Here is an 18,921-nt window from a genome sequence, read left to right as displayed (position 1 = left end):
GTATGGTCCTATGTCCTGCTGCTAGTCCGCCTGCTCCCTCCGGCATCAACAATCCCCACTCGCTAGCCGCGGCGCAGGTGGAACAAAAGCTGCTGTGGCCACCGGCATAGATGTGTATGAAAGCGGTGCAGCGTTAGGCTTTCATAGCCCTCCCTGCACCGCATACTCTCTGAGACCCGGAGCCTCCTCTGCGCGTGATGTCATAGAAGTGCCTCCCCGCCACAGCCACGCCCAGATCCCGAGAGGCCCTGACTCCGCAACACTGCACCTGGGCTGCCGGCCTAAGAGCCCCGAGATGGATAATGTAACGGATAGAGAGGCTGATATCGTGGAGGGTAATGGCTGGACGCTGAATCAATGTAAAAGGTGACAGTGCTGTGCAGTGCAGTGGGTGTGCAGTGTCACTGACACTGCACAGCACTCTCACCTTTTACATTGATTCAGCGAGTCAGTCAGTTCTGCCAGCCAGTCACTATTGTTAGCGCCGGTGCCCCAATGCGTCACATTACAGGGAAGTAGACGCACTAAATAAATTACAGCTTCCAGCAGCCCTTAGCACAGGAGTATTCCGGCGCTAAGGGCTGCTGGGAACTGTAGTATATTGAGTGCATCTTCTTCTCTGTAATGAGGCACGTTAGGACACCGGCGCTAACAATAGTGACTGGCTGCTGTGCGAGTCTCCAGGAGAGCCACTCCCAAAGGGAGGACAGCAGCTTAGCTGCTTCCAGGAGGAGAAGCAGGAGAATCATTACCTGCCCCTCCCCCATTCGCAGTACCGCCGGGCCCCATCCCTGGTACCCCCACTCCCCCACTCGCGGTGGTTCCGGACCCCCTCCCTCACCCGCAGCACCCCCGCACCTGCCCCTCCCCCACCCGCAGCACCCACACAACCGCTCCTCCCCCACCCGCGGTGGCTCTGGACCCCCACCCGCGGTGGCTCTGGACCCCCACCCGCGGCACCCACCCCTCTCCCACCCGCGGCACCCCCGGACCCCTCCCCATCCGCATCTCCCCTGCACCCGCCACTCCCCCAACCATAGTACCTACTAGGTGATTCATCAGGCCCTGCGTGCGCTGTTCACCCCGTTGCAAGTGGCTACGACCCCTAAAATATTGCACGCCCTTTATCAGTGCAATATTTAACCACTCACACAATTATGATTGGAGGTAATACTCCATATAATAAAAATATGCATGCCACAAGGGCATGCAAGGGCTAAGGGGGCGTAGCACCTTGGGACGGTGTGAAGAGCGCCCGTAGGGTGCTTTGAATCACCTAGTACAGTATAATGAGATATTTTATACATTACGTACAATAGGTGTGGTATTTAGGGTATCCTTTAGTAAATGTACTTGGCTGAATACTAAAGTAGCTATTGGACCCAGGGCCAAATTTAGGGGTCAGGCCACCCCTTGGCACATCATTTCCCCCCCTCTCCCCCACCCTTCATCACGTCATTGCCCCCTTCATTTCGGGTGCCAGTCCGGATGCCTCGAGCCAACTAAAGCAGTCCCAACCTCACCCAACTACCAACTCCTGGACCACAATTTGCTGTCCATTGTCTTACCCCCATCATTTGCTAAAAAAAAAAAATATATATATATATATATATATATATATATATATATAAAGTTGTGGTGGAGAAAAAAAAAAAGAATGATCTGACCCTTATCCGTTATCACTCAGCCAGGTGTGCCGCCCCTAGGCGTGTGCCTCACGTGCATAGTGGGAAATCCGCTATTGATTTGACCCTAATGCTGCCTCCTCAATAATGAGTGTACCGTTACATAGTTCCATTAGAAACTATTATTTCTGTGATGCTCCGCACGTTGTTTTCTATTCAGCGGAAATGGCAGCTTCTCTGCTTCTGTCCTCAGGGTGCGCTGAAGAAGAGTCCTGGTGCCGTCTGGCGGATTTACACGACACAGAGACGGATTTCTTCTCATGTATCATCTACCCAGACACCTGGAATTGTGACGTTGTGACTACCCGCGCTCCTGCTAACTGTGACATCACTCTCAGCAATAAGCCGCAGTCCCTGTATCGCAGGAGAGGTGTGTTCCAGGCACAGGGTAACTAACGGCTGATATTACACGGCACACCCTTCATACCTGACCCAAGTCTTCTCTCTGCAGAGACCCTCGGTACCAAGGTGAAACATTTCTACACCCCACTTCCATACCGAAGGCTGACCGAGGTATCTGTGAGAAACAGGATCATAGTGGCTGGGACAAGTGTTTCCAAGGGGTAAGATGTGCACCTGAGGGCACCCAGGGGCTGATTGTGAGTCGGACACCGCTGAAGCAGCTGCTTACTGACTGATGCTGAATCCGCCGGTGTACGCAGGAAAGCCCATACCGGCCGCAATAATTATTGGAGGCCGAAATGTACACTGACGGATTGGGCTGGTGCATACGCATGGTTACCTGAGTTCTGGCATACGCACTGCCACAGAGCATGCAGAGCCGGAGGCTATGGAGAGGTCAGATCTGTCTTGGCGACCTGCACCTCCTTTCATATAGGAAGGAGGGAGCCTCTGGTAACCAACGCCATCTGAAAATAGCATAGGCTCCCGCAAGCAAACTCGAATGCTTTAAATTTTCTGATTTTGCTGAATACCAGGCGGCCTCATCGGGCCCCTAATAATGAATGGGCCTATTACTAGAAACATGTGCAAATTAGTGTTTCCATATGTGTAATGCGCTCATTAGTGATCATGAATAGACCCCTAATTAACGAGGTAACTGAAATTGGACCTTCTTCAGTCACAAACTACCATAATTATTTGTCTATGAGTTGAATGTACTTTAATAAAGAGTGTTCTTTTAACATTCCCAAAAATATACTGGCAGGATAATTGGCTCCCAACACAAATTAACCCTAGCGTGAATGTGTGTGTACATGTGATAGGGAATATAGATTGTAAGCTCCACTGGGGCAGGGACTGATGTGAATGGGCAAATATTCTCTGTAAAGCGCTGCGGAATATGTGTGCGCTATATAAATAACTGGTAATAAATAAATAATAGATCTAGCAAGGCAAATGCTAATCATTTACATGAAAGGAAAAGATATATAATTGTTGTATTATACAGGTAATGGTTGATATGATTGTATAATTTAGAAAGCATGATATGTATGTCTGTGGGATAATTTATGTAATTCTGCTACAGTGTGCATTGCAGACTAGTTTTCATTTAAAATTATTTGATCAAAATCAATGACTTAGGAGTAGATAGTGTTTTTTTTTTATAGGCATATGGCAATGTTCAGTGAGCAACCGCAGATAGTTTACTGAATAAACAGTTATAGAGCACAGTTCCAACACAATTTACTCAGGAATCCAGTATATAAGATATTATTAGCAGCCGCTGACAACTATAGCACTGGTGGTCAACAAGGGAACAAAAAGCGTGCAATAACGTTTTCCATTTTCTATTCAGATTTTTTCAATGTGAACTCCATTGCGATGCTGATCCGTGCTGTAAAGGGTTTGGATATATGCAGAGACCTGGGGTGCAAGGTAGGTAAAGAGACCTAGACAATATCTGTCATTTGTACACCGTAGCGGCAGCCATTTTGATATCTGATGTACATGTTATAGCCCACCAATTTATGAGGCGCCACTAACCATCCCTAACGTCCCTGCTAGCTGATATTAATGAGCAATTTCTCTGACGTCCTAAGTGGATGCTGGGGACTCCGTAAGGACCATGGGGAATAGCGGCTCCGCAGGAGACAGGGCACAAAAGTAAAAGCTTTAGGATCAGGTGGTGTGCACTGGCTCCTCCCCCTATGACCCTCCTCCAAGCCTCAGTTAGGTTTTTGTGCCCGGCCGAGAAGGGTGCAATCTAGGTGGCTCTCCTAAAGAGCTGCTTAGAGTAAAAGTTTTGTTAGGTTTTTTATTTTCAGTGAGTCCTGCTGGCAACAGGCTCACTGCAACGCGGGACTTAGGGGAGAAGAAGTGAACTCACCTGCGTGCAGGATGGATTGGCTTCTTAGGCTACTGGACACTAGCTCCAGAGGGACGATCACAGGTACAGCCTGGATGGGTCACCGGAGCCGCGCCGCCGACCCCCTTGCAGATGCTGAAGAGAGAAGAGGTCCAGAAATCGGCGGCTGAAGACTTCCCAGTCTTCTTAAGGTAGCGCACAGCACGGCAGCTGTGCGCCATTGCTCTCAGCACACTTCAAACCAACGGTCACTGAGGGTGCAGGGCGCTGGGGGGGGCGCCCTGGGCAGCAATGAAAGTACCTATGCTGGCTAAAAATACATCACATATAGCCCCTGAGGCTATATGGATGTATTTAACCCCTGCCAGGTTGTCAGAAAAACCGGGAGAAGAGCCCGCCGGAAAGTGGGCGGGGCCTATTCTCCTCAGCACACAGCGCCATTTTCCTACACAGCTCCGCTGCTAGGAAGGCTCCCAGGCTCTCCCCTGCACTGCACTACAGAAACAGGGTTAAAACAGAGAGGGGGGGCATTTTGTGTGGCGATATTATAATATATTAAGATGCTATAAGGGAAAACACTTATTATAAGGTTGTCCCTGTATAATTATAGCGTTTTGGTGTGTGCTGGCAAACTCTCCCTCTGTCTCCCCAAAGGGCTAGTGGGGTCCTGTCCTCTATCAGAGCATTCCCTGTGTGTGTGCTGTGTGTCGGTACGTGTGTGTCGACATGTATGAGGACGATGTTGGTGTGGAGGCGGAGAAATTGCCTGTAATGGTGATGTCACCCCCTAGGGAGTCGACACCGGAATGGATGGCTTATTTATGGAATTACGTGATAATGTCAACACGCTGCAAGGTCGGTTGACGACGTGAGACGGCCGGCAAACCAATTAGTACCTGTCCAGGCGTCTCAAACACCGTCAGGGGCTTTAAAACGGCCATTACCTCAGTCGGTCGACACAGACACGGACACTGACTCCAGTGTCGACGGTGAAGAAACAGACGTATTTTCCAGTAGGGCCACACGTTACATGATAAGGGCAATGAAGGAGGTGTTACATATTTCTGATACTACAAGTACCACAAAAAAGGGTATTATGTGGGGTGTGAAAAAACTACATGTAGTTTCTCTAACGTCCTAAGTGGATGCTGGGGACTCCGTCAGGACCATGGGGAATAGCGGCTCCGCAGGAGACAGGGCACAAAAATAAAGCTTTAGGATCAGGTGGTGTGTACTGGTTCCTCCCCCTATGACCCTCCTCCAAGCCTCAGTTAGGTTTTTGTGCCCGTCCGAGCAGGGTGCAATCTAGGTGGCTCTCCTAAAGAGCTGCTTAGAAAAAGTTTTTTAGGTTTTTTATTTTCAGTGAGTCCTGCTGGCAACAGGCTCACTGCATCGAGGGACTTAGGGGAGAGAATTTCAACTCACCTGCGTGCAGGATGGATTGGATTCTTAGGCTACTGGACACCATTAGCTCCAGAGGGAGTCGGAACACAGGTCTCACCCTGGGGTTCGTCCCGGAGCCGCGCCGCCGACCCCCCTTACAGATGCTGAAGATTGAAGGTCCGAAAACAGGCGGCAGAAGGCTCTTCAGTCTTCATGAAGGTAGCGCACAGCACTGCAGCTGTGCGCCATTGTTGTCACACACTTCACACCAAGCGGTCACGGAGGGTGCAGGGCGCTGCTGGGGGCGCCCTGGGCAGCAATATTTTAATACCTTATGGCAAAAGAATACATCACATATAGCCATTGAGGCTATATGTATGTATTTAACCCATGCCAGTTATCTAAAACTACGGGAGGAAAGCCCGCCGAAATAGGGGGCGGGGCTTATTCTCCTCAGCACACAGCGCCATTTTCCTGCTCAGCTCCGCTGTGAGGAAGGCTCCCAGGACTCTCCCCTGCACTGCACTACAGAAACAGGGTAAAACAGAGAGGGGGGGCATTTTTTGGCGATATATTGGATATATTTAAGCTGCTATAAGGAACAACACTTATATAAGGTTGTTCCCATATATATTATAGCGCTTGGGTGTGTGCTGGCAAACTCTCCCTCTGTCTCCCCAAAGGGCTAGTGGGGTCCTGTCTTCGATAAGAGCATTCCCTGTGTGTCTGCTGTGTGTCGGTACGTGTGTGTCGACATGTATGAGGACGATGTTGGTGTGGAGGCAGAGCAATTGCCGATAATGGTGATGTCACCCCCCAGGGAGTCGACACCGGAATGGATGGCTTTGTTTATGGAATTACGTGATAATGTCAGTACATTACAAAAATCAGTTGACGACATGAGACGGCCGGCAAACCAGTTAGTACCTGCCCAGGCATCTCAGACACCGTCAGGGGCTGTAAAGCGCCCTTTACCTCAGTCGGTCGACACAGACCCAGACACAGACACTGAATCTAGTGTCGACGGTGATGAAACAAACGTATTTTCAAGTAGGGCCACACGTTATATGATCACGGCAATGAAGGAGGCTTTGCATATCTCTGATACTGCAAGTACCACAAAAAGGGGTATTATGTGGGGGGTGAAAAAACTACCTGTAGTTTTTCCTGAATCAGAGGAATTAAATGATGTATGTGATGAAGCGTGGGTTAACCCAGATAGAAAAATGCAAATTTCAAAAAAGTTATTAGCATTATACCCTTTCCCGCCAGAGGTTAGGGCGCGCTGGGAAACACCCCCTAGGGTGGATAAGGCGCTCACACGCTTATCAAAACAAGTGGCGTTACCGTCTCCTGATACGGCCGCCCTCAGGGATCCAGCGGATAGGAGACTGGAAACTACCCTAAAAAGTATATACACACATACTGGTGTTATACTGCGACCAGCCATCGCCTCAGCCTGGATGTGCAGTGCTGGGGTCGTCTGGTTGGATTCCCTGACTGAAAATATTGATACCCTGGATAGGGACAGTATTTTATTGACTATAGAGCAATTAAAGGATGCTTTCCTTTATATGCGAGATGCGCAGAGAGATATTTGCACTCTGGCATCGAGAGTAAATGCGATGTCCATATCTGCCAGAAGGAGTTTATGGACGCGACAGTGGTCAGGTGATGCGGATTCCAAACGACATATGGAAGTATTGCCGTATAAAGGGTAGGAATTATTTGGCGTCGGTCTATCGGATCTGGTGGCCACGGCAACTGCCGGAAAATCCACCTTTTTACCTCAGACCCCCTCCCAACAGAAAAAGACACCGTCTTTTCAGCCGCAGTCCTTTCGGTCCTATAAGAACAAGCGGACAAAAGGACAGTCATATCTGCCTCGGGGCAGAGGAAGGGGTAAGAGAGGGCAGCAAGCAGCCCCTGCCCAGGAACAGAAGCCCTCCCAGGGTTCTGCAAAACCCTCAGCATGACGCTGGGGCCTTACAAGCGGACTCAGGAGCGGTGGGGGGTCGACTCAAGAATTTCAGCGCACAGTGGGCTTGCTCACAGGTGGACCCCTGGATTCTGCAGGTAGTATCTCAGGGTTACAGGTTGGAATTCGAGAAGTCTCCCCCTCGCCGGTTCCTAAAGTCTGCTTTGCCAACGTCTCCCTCAGACAGGGCGACGGTATTGGAAGCCATTCACAAGCTGTTTTCTCAGCAGGTGATAGTCAAGGTACCCCTCCTACAACAGGGAAAGGGGTATTACTCCACGCTATTTGTGGTACCGAAGCCGGACGGCTCGGTAAGACCTATTCTAAATCTGAAATCTTTGAACCTGTACATACAAAAATTCAAGTTCAAGATGGAGTCACTCAGAGCAGTGATAGCGAATCTGGAAGAAGGGGACTTTATGGTGTCCCTGGACATAAAGGATGCTTACCTGCATGTCCCAATTTGCCCTTCACATCAAGGGTACCTCAGGTTCGTGGTACAGAACTGTCACTATCAGTTTCAGACGCTGCCGTTTGGATTGTCCACGGCACCTCGGGTCTTTACCAAGGTAATGGCCGAAATGATGATTCTTCTGCGAAGAAGAGGCGTATTAATTATCCCTTACTTGGACGATCTCCTGATAAGGGCAAGGTCCAGAGAACAGCTGGAGGACGGAGTAGCACTAACCCAACTAGTGCTGCAACAACACGGGTGGATTCTGAATTTTCCAAAATCTCAGTTGACCCCGACGACACGTCTGCTGTTCCTGGGAATGATTCTGGACACGGTTCAGAAAAAGGTGTTTCTTCCGGAGGAGAAAGCCAGGGAGTTATCCGAACTTGTCAGGAACCTCCTAAAACCAGGGACAGTGTCTGTGCATCAATGCACAAGAGTCCTGGGAAAGATGGTGGCTTCTTACGAAGCGATTCCATTCGGCAGATTCCACGCACGAACTTTTCAGTGGGATCTGCTGGACAAATGGTCCGGATCGCATCTGCAGATGCATCAGCGGATAACCTTATCGCCACGGACAAGGGTGTCTCTTCTGTGGTGGTTGCAGAGTGCTCATCTGTTAGAGGGCCGCAGATTCGGCATACAGGACTGGGTCCTGGTGACCACGGATGCCAGTCTGAGAGGCTGGGGAGCGGTCACACAGGGAAGAAACTTCCAGGGAGTATGGTCAAGCCTGGAGATGTCTCTTCACATAAATATACTGGAGCTAAGAGCGATTTACAATGCTCTAAGTCTGGCAAAACCCCTGCTTCAGGGTCAGCCGGTGTTGATCCAGTCGGACAACATCACGGCAGTCGCCCACGTAAACAGACAGGGCGGCACAAGAAGCAGGACAGCAATGGCAGAAGCTGCAAGGATTCTTCGCTGGGCGGAAGATCATGTGATAGCACTGTCAGCAGTATTCATTCCGGGAGTGGACAACTGGGAAGCAGACTTCCTCAGCAGACACGATCTACACCCGGGAGAGTGGGGACTTCATCCAGAAGTCTTCCACATGATTGTGAACCGTTGGGAAAAACCAATGGTGGATATGATGGCGTCCCGCCTCAACAAAAAACTGGACAGGTATTGCGCCAGGTCAAGAGACCCTCAGGCAATAGCTGTGGACGCTCTGGTAACACCGTGGGTGTTCCAGTCAGTGTATGTGTTCCCTCCTCTGCCTCTCATACCAAAAGTACTGAGAATTATACGGCAAAAGGGAGTAAGAACGATACTAGTGGCTCCGGATTGGCCAAGAAGAACTTGGTACCCGGAACTTCAAGAGATGCTCACGGAGGATCCGTGGCCTCTACCTCTAAGACGGGACCTGCTTCAGCAGGGACCGTGTCTATTCCAAGACTTACCGCGGCTGCGTTTGACGGCATGGCGGTTGAACGCCGAATTCTAAGGGAAAAAGGCATTCCGGAAGAGGTCATTCCTACACTGGTAAAAGCCAGGAAGGAGGTGACTGCACAACATTATCACCGCATTTGGAGAAAATATGTTGCGTGGTGTGAGGCCAGGAAGGCCCCCACGGAGGAATTTCAACTGGGTCGATTCCTACATTTCCTGCAAACAGGATTGTCTATGGGCCTCAAATTGGGGTCCATTAAGGTTCAAATTTCGGCCCTGTCGATTTTCTTCCAGAAAGAATTGGCTTCAGTTCCTGAAGTCCAGACTTTTGTAAAAGGAGTACTACATATACAGCCCCCGGTTGTGCCCCCAGTGGCACCGTGGGATCTTAATGTAGTCTTGGATTTTCTCAAATCCCATTGGTTTGAGCCGCTCAAATCGGTGGAGTTGAAGTATCTTACATGGAAAGTAACCATGTTACTGGCCCTGGCTTCAGCCAGGAGAGTATCAGAATTGGCGGCTTTATCATATAAGAGCCCATATCTGATTTTCCATACGGACAGGGCAGAACTGCGGACGCGTCCTCATTTTCTGCCTAAGGTGGTGTCAGCGTTTCACCTGAACCAGCCTATTGTGGTGCCTGCGGCTACTAACGATTTGGAGGATTCCAAGTTGTTGGACGTGGTCCGGGCATTGAAAATATATATTTCAAGAACGGCGGGAGTCAGAAAGTCTGACTCACTGTTTATATTGTATGCACCCAACAAGATGGGTGCTCCTGCTTCTAAGCAGACGATTGCTCGTTGGATTTGTAGCACAATTCAACTTGCACATTCTGTGGCAGGCTTGCCACAACCTAAATCTGTCAAGGCCCATTCCACAAGGAAAGTGGGCTCATCCTGGGCGGCTGCCCGGGGGGTCTCGGCATTACAACTCTGCCGAGCTGCTACTTGGTCAGGGGCAAACACGTTTGCAAAATTCTACAAATTTGATACCCTGGCTGAGGAGGAACTTGAGTTCTCTCATTCGGTGCTGCAGAGTCATCCGCACTCTCCCGCCCGTTTGGGAGCTTTGGTATAATCCCCATGGTCCTGATGGAGTCCCCAGCATCCACTTAGGACGTTAGAGAAAATAAGAATTTACTTACCGATAATTCTATTTCTCGTAGTCCGTAGTGGATGCTGGGCGCCCATCCCAAGTGCGGATTGTCTGCAATACTTGTACATAGTTATTGTTACAAACAAATTCGGGTTGTTATTGTTGTGAGCCGTCTGTTCAGAGGCTCCTACGTTTGTCATACTGTTAACTGGGTTCAGATCACAAGTTATACGGTGTGATTGGTGTGGCTGGTATGAGTCTTACCCGGGATTCAATATCCTTCCTTATTGTGTACGCTCGTCCGGGCACAGTATCCTAACTGAGGCTTGGAGGAGGGTCATAGGGGGAGGAGCCAGTACACACCACCTGATCCTAAAGCTTTATTTTTGTGCCCTGTCTCCTGCGGAGCCGCTATTCCCCATGGTCCTGACGGAGTCCCCAGCATCCACTACGGACTACGAGAAATAGAATTATCGGTAAGTAAATTCTTATTTTTTCCTGAATCAGATGAATTAAAAATTGCTAATATCTAAGAAATTATTGGCGTTATACCCTTTCCCGCCAGAAGTTAGGGCGCGTTGGGAAACACCCCCTAGGGTGGATAAGGCATTCACACGCTTATCAAAACAAGTGGCGTTACCGTCTCCAGATACGGCCGCCCTCAAGGAACCAGCTGATAGGAGGCTGGAAAATATCCTAAAAAGTATATACACACATACTGGTGTTATACTGCGACCAGCGATCGCCTCAGCCTGGATGTGCAGTGCTGGGGTGGCTTGGTCGGTTTCCCTGACTGAAAATATTGATACCCTTGACAGGGACAGTATTTTATGGACTATAGAGCATTTAAAGGATGCATTTCTATATATGCGAGATGCACAGAGGGATATTTGCACTCTGGCATCAAGAGTAAGTGCGATGTCCATTTCTGCCAGAAGATGTTTATGGACACGACAGTGGTCAGGTGATGCGGATTCCAAACGGCACATGGAAGTATTGCCGTATAAAGGGGAGGAGTTATTTGGGGTAGGTCTATCGGACCTGGTGGCCACGGCAACAGCTGAAAAATCCACCTTTTTACCCCAAGTCACCTCTCAGCAGAAAAAGACACCGTCTTTTCAGCCTCAGTCCTTTCGTCCCCATAAGGGCAAGCGGGCAAAAGGCCAGTCATATCTGCCCAGGGGTAGAGGAAAGGAAAAAAGACTGCAGCAGGCAGCCCCTTCCCAGGAACAGAAGCCCTCCACCGCTTCTGCCAAGCCCTCAGCATGACGCTGGGGCCTTACAAGCGGACTCAGGTGCGGTGGGGGGTCGTCTCAAGAGTTTCAGCGCGCAGTGGGCTCACTCGCAAGTGGACCCCTGGATCCTACAGGTAGTATCTCAGGGGTACAGATTGGAATTCGAGACGTCGCCTCCTCGCAGGTTCCTGAGGTCTGCTTTACCAACGTCTCCCTCCGACAGGGAGGCAGTATTGGAAGCAATTCACCAGCAGGTGATAATCAAAGTACCCCTCCTACAACAAGGAAAGGGGTATTATTCCACACTATTTGTGGTACCGAAGCTAGACGGCTCGGTGAGACCTATTCTAAATCTGAAATCTTTGAACACTTACATACAAAGGTTCAAATCAAGATGGAGTCACTCAGAGCAGTGATAGCGAACCTGGAAGAGGGGACTATATGGTGTCCTTGGACATCAAGGATGCTTACTTCCATGTCCCAATTTGCCCTTCTCACCAAGGGTACCTCAGGTTCGTGGTACTGAACTGTCACTATCAGTTCAGACGCTGCCGTTTGGATTGTCCACGGCACCCCGGGTCTTTACCAAGGTAAGGGCCGAAATGATGATTCTTCTTCGAAGAAAAGACGTCTTAATTATCCCTTACTTGGACGATCTCCTGATAAGGGCAAAGTCCAAGGAACAGTTGGAGGTCGGAGTAGCACTATCTCGGGTACTGCTACAACAGCACGGGTGGATTCTAAATATTCCAAAATCGCAGCTGATCCCGACGACACGTCTGCTGTTCCTAGGGATGATTCTGGACACAGTCCAGAAAAAGGTGTTTCTCCCGGAGGAGAAAGCCAGGGAGTTATCCGAGCTAGTCAGGAACCTCCTGAAACCAGGAAAAGTGTCAGTGCATCATTGCACAAGGGTCCTGGGAAAAATGGTGGCTTCTTACGAAGCGATTCCATTCGGCAGATTTCACGCAAGAACTTTTCAGTGGGATCTGCTGGAAAAATGGTCCAGATCGCATCTTCAGATGCATCAGCGGATAACCCTGTCTCCAAGGACAAGGGTGTCTCTTCTGTGGTGGCTGCAGAGTGCTCATCTACTAGAGGGCCGCAGATTCGGCATTCAGGACTGGGTCCTGGTGACCACGGATGCCAGCCTGAGAGGCTGGGGAGCAGTCACACAGGGAAAAAATTTCCAGGGAGTGTGGTCAAGTCTGGAGACTTCTCTCCACATAAATATACTGGAGCTAAGGGCAATTTACAATGCTCTAAGCTTAGCAAGACCTCTGCTTCAAGGTCAGCCGGTATTGATCCAGTCGGACAACATCACGGCAGTCGCCCACGTAAACAGACAGGGCGGCACAAGAAGCAGGAGGGCAATGGCAGAAACTGCAAGGATTCTTCGCTGGGCGGAAAATCATGTGATAGCAGTGTTCATTCCGGGAGTGGACAACTGGGAAGCAGACTTCCTCAGCAGGCACGACCTCCACCCGGGAGAGTGGGGACTTCATCTGGAAGTCTTCCACATGATTGTGAACCGTTGGGAAAGACCAAAGGTGGACATGATGGCGTCCCGCCTGAACAAAAAACTGGACAGGTATTGCGCCAGGTCAAGAGACCCTCAGGCAATAGCTGTGGACGTTCTGGTAACACCATGGGTGTACCAGTCGGTGTATGTGTTCCCTCCTCTGCTTCTCATACCCAAGGTACTGAGAATTATAAGACGTAGAGGAGTAAGAACTATACTCGTGGCTCCGGATTGGCCAAGAAGGACTTGGTACCCGGAACTTCAAGAGATGCTCACAGAGGACCCATGGCCTCTGCCGCTAAGAAGGGATTTGCTTCAGCAAGTACCATGTCTGTTCCAAGACTTACCGCAGCTGCGTTTGACGGCATGGCGGTTGAACGCCGGATCCTAAGGGAAAAAGGCATTCCGGAAGAGGTCATCCCTACCCTGCTCAAAGCCAGGAAGGAGGTGACCGCACAACATTATCACCACAGGTGGCGAAAATATGTTGCGTGGTGTGAGGCCAGGAAGGCCCCCACGAAGAAATTTCAACTCGGTCGATTCCTGCATTTCCTGCAAACAGGAGTGTCTATGGGCCTAAAATTGGGGTCCATTAAGGTTCAAATTTCGGCCCTGTCGTTTTTCTTCCAGAAAGAATTGGCTTCAGTTCCTGAAGTCCAGACGTTTGTCAAGGGAGTACTGCATATACAACCCCCTTTTGTGCCTCCAGTGGCACCGTGGGATCTCAACGTAGTTCTGGGATTCCTCAAATCACATTGGTTTGAACCGCTCAAATCTGTGGATTGGAAATATCTCACATGGAAAGTGACCATGCGGTTGGCCCTGGCCTCGGCCAGGCGAGTGTCAGAATTGGCGGCTTTGTCTCACAAAAGCCCATATCTCTTTTTCCATTCGGACAGGGCAGAACTGCGGACTCGTCCCCAGTTTTTCTCTAAGGTGGTGTCAGCGTTTCACCTGAACCAGCCTATTGTGGTACCTGCGGCTAATAGGGACTTGGAGGACTCCAAGTTGCTAGATGTTGTCAGGGCCCTGAAAATATATGTTTCCAGGACGGCTGGAGTCAGGAAAACTGACTCGCTGTTATCCTGTATGCACCCAACAAACTGGGTGCTCCTGCTTCTAAGCAGACGATTGCTCGTTGGATTTGTAGTACAATTCAGCTTGCACATTCTGTGGCAGGCCTGCCACAGCCAAAATCTGTAATTGCCCATTCCACAAGGAAGGTGGGCTCATCTTGGGCGACTGCCCAAGGGGTCTCGGCTTTACAACTTTGCCGAGCAGCTACGTGGTCAGGGGCAAACACGTTTGCAAAATTCTACAAATTTGATACCCTGGCTGAGGAGGACCTGGAGTTCTCTCATTCGGTGTTGCAGAGTCATCCGCACTCTCCCGCCCGTTTGGGAGCTTTGGTATAATCCCCATGGTCCTTACGGAGTCCCCAGCATCCACTTAGGACGTCAGAGAAAATAAGAATTTACTTACCGATAATTCTATTTCTCGTAGTCCGTAGTGGATGCTGGGCGCCCATCCCAAGTGCGGATTGTCTGCAATACTTGTACATAGTTATTGTTACAAAAATCGGGTTATTATTGTTGTGAGCCATCTTTTCAGAGGCTCCGCTGTTATCATGCTGTTAACTGGGTTCAGATCACAGGTTGTACAGTGTGATTGGTGTGGCTGGTATGAGTCTTACCCGGGATTCAAGATCCTTCCTTATTGTGTACGCTCGTCCGGGCACAGTATCCTAACTGAGGCTTGGAGGAGGGTCATAGGGGGAGGAGCCAGTGCACACCACCTGATCCTAAAGCTTTTACTTTTGTGCCCTGTCTCCTGCGGAGCCGCTATTCCCCATGGTCCTTACGGAGTCCCCAGCATCCACTACGGACTACGAGAAATAGAATTATCGGTAAGTAAATTCTTATTATTTATGAGGTACGGGGTACTTGCAAATTGATGGGCTGCATTGTTGTTCTTTTACTGGACGACAAAATGGATGCACCACTGTGTAACAGGAGATTACCTCACAACTGTCCCGTTTTGCAGACTTCCAGAGAGGTAGGACTTGCACTGAAGTGGGAGAAAATCACCCAAAAGTGGGCGTTTCAGGGCAGATCAGGACGGGGGTTAGCCTCGATCAGGACATTCTTAGTTTGACCCACTTTAGCATGGATAAATGTTGGGAGATAGGGCCTAATTCAAACCCGATCGCTGCAACGGCAGCGATCGTTCTCTGAAGCCCTTTGGGTAGTGCGCACGTGCACCCAGTGAGTGATTGACAAGCAAAGATGGTCGTGGGGCGGGAAGGGGCGTGCCAGCAGCGTTTCAATGCCGTTGGGGGGGGGGGGCGTGGTCTGGACAACGCAGACGTGTCTGGACTGTTGCTGGTGCGGGCCGCCGCGGCTGTGTGATGTCACATGCAGCTGCTGCGACCAAAAACATGGCAGGTTGCTGCCTGCCACCACACCTAGGCGCATAGGCAGGGACGTACGGGACGGCTAGCCCTAATTTTAGCACATCTACGATCAGCTCTGAATTAAGTCCATAGATCTAGTGATAATAGCCTTCTTATCTTCCATGTCATTGTATATTCATGCCAGTGTAGTTTGCATAATGTTCTCCTGGATTGCACAGCCATGCAGAATACGCTGTAACCGCTCACTGGTATTGCTGACATGCTGCAAGGGTTTCTTCTTTTACTGTATTTAAATTTTTGCGTGCATAGGCCCTCATTCCGAGTTGATCGCTCGCTAGCAGTTTTTAGCAGCCGTGCAAACGCATAGTCGCCGCCCACGGGGGAGTGTATTTTCGCTTTGCAGGAGTGTGAACGCCTGTGCAGCCGAGTGGCAGCAAACACATTTTGTGCAAAACAAGACCAGCCCTGTAGTTACTTATTCTATGCGATGATTGCTGCGACAAATGACACAGTAATGACGTCAGATACCCGCCCAGCAAACGCCTGGACACGCCTGCGCTTTTCCAGACACTCCCAGAAAATGGTCAGTTGACACCGATAAACTCCCACTTCCTGTCAATCTCCTTGCGATCAGCTGTGCGACTGAAAGCGTCGCTAGAACCTGTGCAAAACCACAATGCTCTTTGTTCCCCCGTACGCCGTGCGAGCGCACTGCGGTGCATACACATGCGCAGTTTTGCCATTTTTTTAAATGATCGCTATGCAGTGAACAACGGCAGCTAGCGATCAACTCGGAATGACCCCCCATTGTGCCTGCAACAAAACCGCCCCACACAAGCCAGTACAGGTAACACACAGATCTCTTGTGCTGTATGTAATAAAGCAATAAAGAAAAGTTGACTTTACTATAATCCCATTTCCTTTTAGGCTTTGTAGACTGATACTGGTGCTGTCACGCCGCATGATCCTAGCTCCAGGCTGTCTCTTTATACAGGATCAAAACTTGTAGAAAGTATTTCATTTAGCTGCAGACTGTATAGCGTTAGAGAGCAGGTGTGTTACACGGAACAATGCGGCAGATCCCCGCTGCCGCAAGGCGTTCGTAGCTGTGATTAATAGGTCAAGCATGGAACAATGGGGGGAATTCCAAGTTGATCGCAGCAGGAATTTAGTTAGCAATTGGGCAAAACCATGTGCACTGCAGAGGAGGCAGATTTAACATGTGCAGAGAGAATTAGATTTGGGTGGGTTATTTTATTTCTGTGCAGGGTAAATACTGGCTGCTTTATTTTTACACTGCAAATTAGATTGCAGATTGAACTCACCCCACCCAAATATAACTCTCTCTGCACATGTTAAATCTGCCTCCCCTGCAGTGCACATGGGGGGTCATTCCGAGTTGTTCGCTCGTTATTTTTTTCTCGCAACGGAGCGATTAGTCGCTAATGCGCATGCGCAATGTCCGCAGTGCGACTGCGCCAAGTAAATTTGCTATGCAGTTAGGTATTTTACTCACGGCATTACGAGGTTTTTTCATCGTTCTGGTGATCGTAGTGTGATTGACAGGAAGTGGGTGTTTCTGGGCGGAAACTGGCCGTTTTATGGGAGTGTGTGAAAAAACGCTGCCGTTTCTGGGTAAAACGCGGGAGTGGCTGGAGAAACGGAGGAGTGTCTGGGCGAACGCTGGGTGTGTTTGTGACGTCAAACCAGGAACGAAACTGACTGAACTGATCGCAGATGCCGAGTAAGTCTGGAGCTACTCAGAAACTGCTAAGAAGTGTCTATTCGCAATTCTGCTAATCTTTCGTTCGCAATTTTGATAAGCTAAGATTCACTCCCAGTAGGCGGCGGCTTAGCGTGTGCAAAGCTGCTAAAAGCAGCTTGCGAGCGAACAACTCGGAATGACCCCCATGGTTTTGCCCAATTGCTAACTAAATTCCTGCTGCGATCAACTTGGAATTACCCCCAATGTGCAGCCAATCACCAGTGCAGGACAGACCTGGAACGCGCAGAAACCTGCACTTAGCTAAAGAAACTGCAGGAATACACAGCCGTTATTAAGCATTGCATCCATGCAGAAGCTGTAGCAAAGGGGTGGTCTTCTGGTTGCCGGCGGCCGGCCTCCCGGCGCCGGAATCCCGACCGCCGGCATACTGACAATTCTTCTCCCTCTTGGGGGTCCACGACCCCCTGGAGGGAGAATAGATAGCGTGGCGCGCGTATGCACCGTGGAAAGCGCAGTGAGCCTGCAAGGGGCTCATTTGCGCTCGCCCAGCTGTCGGTATGCCGGCGGCGGTATGCTGGTCGCTGGGACCCCGACCGCCGGCAAACCATACCACACCCGTAGCAAAGCTCATCTCTATGTTTGGCTGGCAGGATGCCTGGAGTGGCACCGTCTAGCACAGACAGCTGCCCGAGTGCCGCGCGGAGCACCCCTAGGATGCACCTGGCACTCAGCTTCCATGCCCAATCTCTTCACATTTGAGGGGATGGGGATCACATTTAAGGTGGGGTGGAGGCTGAGGGGCCAGCCCAGGGTGCATTATGGCACTCATCATCAGTACGCACTTGCACCAACCCTATGGTAGGTGCAAATTATATGCACGGCATATTACTGCATACGCCTAACCCTCAGTGCCAGGCAGGTAATAAGATCAGTGCCAGCTCATCGCTCAGTGCCAGGCAGGTGATAGGATCAGTGCCAGCTCATCGCTCAGTGCCAGGCAGGTGATAGGATCAGTGCCAGCTCATCGCTCAGTGCCAGGTAGGTAATAGGATCAGTGCCAGCTCATCGCTCAGTGCCAGGCAGGTGATAAGATCAGTGCCAGCTCAGTGCCAGGCAGGTGATAGGATCAGTGCCAGCTCATCGCTCAGTGCCAGGTAGGTAATAGGATCAGTGCCAGCTCATCGCTCAGTGCCAGGCAGGTGATAAGATCAGTGCCAGCTCATCGCTCAGTGCCAGGCAGGTGATAGGATCAGTGCCAGCTCAGTGCCAGGTAGGTAATAGGATCAGTGCCAGCTCATCACTCAGTGCCAGCTCATCGCTCAGTGCCAGGCAGGTGATAGGATCAGTGCCAGCTCAGTGCCAGGTAGGTAATAGGATCAGTGCCAGCTTATCACTCAGTGCCAGCTCATCGCTCAGTGCCAGGCAGGTGATAGGATCAGTGCCAGCTCATCGCTCAGTGCCAGGTAGGTGATAGGATCAGTGCCAGCTCATCGCTCAGTGCCAGGCAGGTGATAGGATCAGTGCCAGCTCATCGCTCAGTGCCAGGCAGGTGATAGGATCAGTGCCAGCTCATCGCTCAGTGCCAGGCAGGTAACAGGATCAGTGCCAGCTCATCGCTCAGTGCCAGGCAGGTAATAAGATCAGTGCCAGCTCATCGCTCAGTGCCAGGCAGGTAATAAGATCAGTGCCAGCTCATCGCTCAGTGCCAGGCAGGTGATAGGATCAGTGCCAGCTCATCGCTCAGTGCCAGGCAGGTAATAAGATCA

At 50.3% G+C, this 18,921-nt stretch overlaps 1 protein-coding gene across 1 annotated transcript in view; it reads left to right on the top strand.

Annotated features, from left to right (window-relative positions):
• TG (thyroglobulin) overlaps positions 1-18,921 on the top strand; it is a 297,874-nt gene that overhangs the window by 115,537 nt on the left and 163,416 nt on the right. Inside the window, 3 exon segments of the mRNA XM_063925145.1 lie at positions 1,879-2,055; positions 2,137-2,248; positions 3,445-3,524. Coding sequence (XP_063781215.1) covers positions 1,879-2,055; positions 2,137-2,248; positions 3,445-3,524 — 369 coding nt within the window.

This window comes from Pseudophryne corroboree, chromosome 5 (assembly GCF_028390025.1).
Source record: "Pseudophryne corroboree isolate aPseCor3 chromosome 5, aPseCor3.hap2, whole genome shotgun sequence".
Taxonomy (NCBI): domain Eukaryota; kingdom Metazoa; phylum Chordata; class Amphibia; order Anura; family Myobatrachidae; genus Pseudophryne; species Pseudophryne corroboree.
This window is presented reverse-complemented; position numbering and strand designations above follow the sequence as displayed.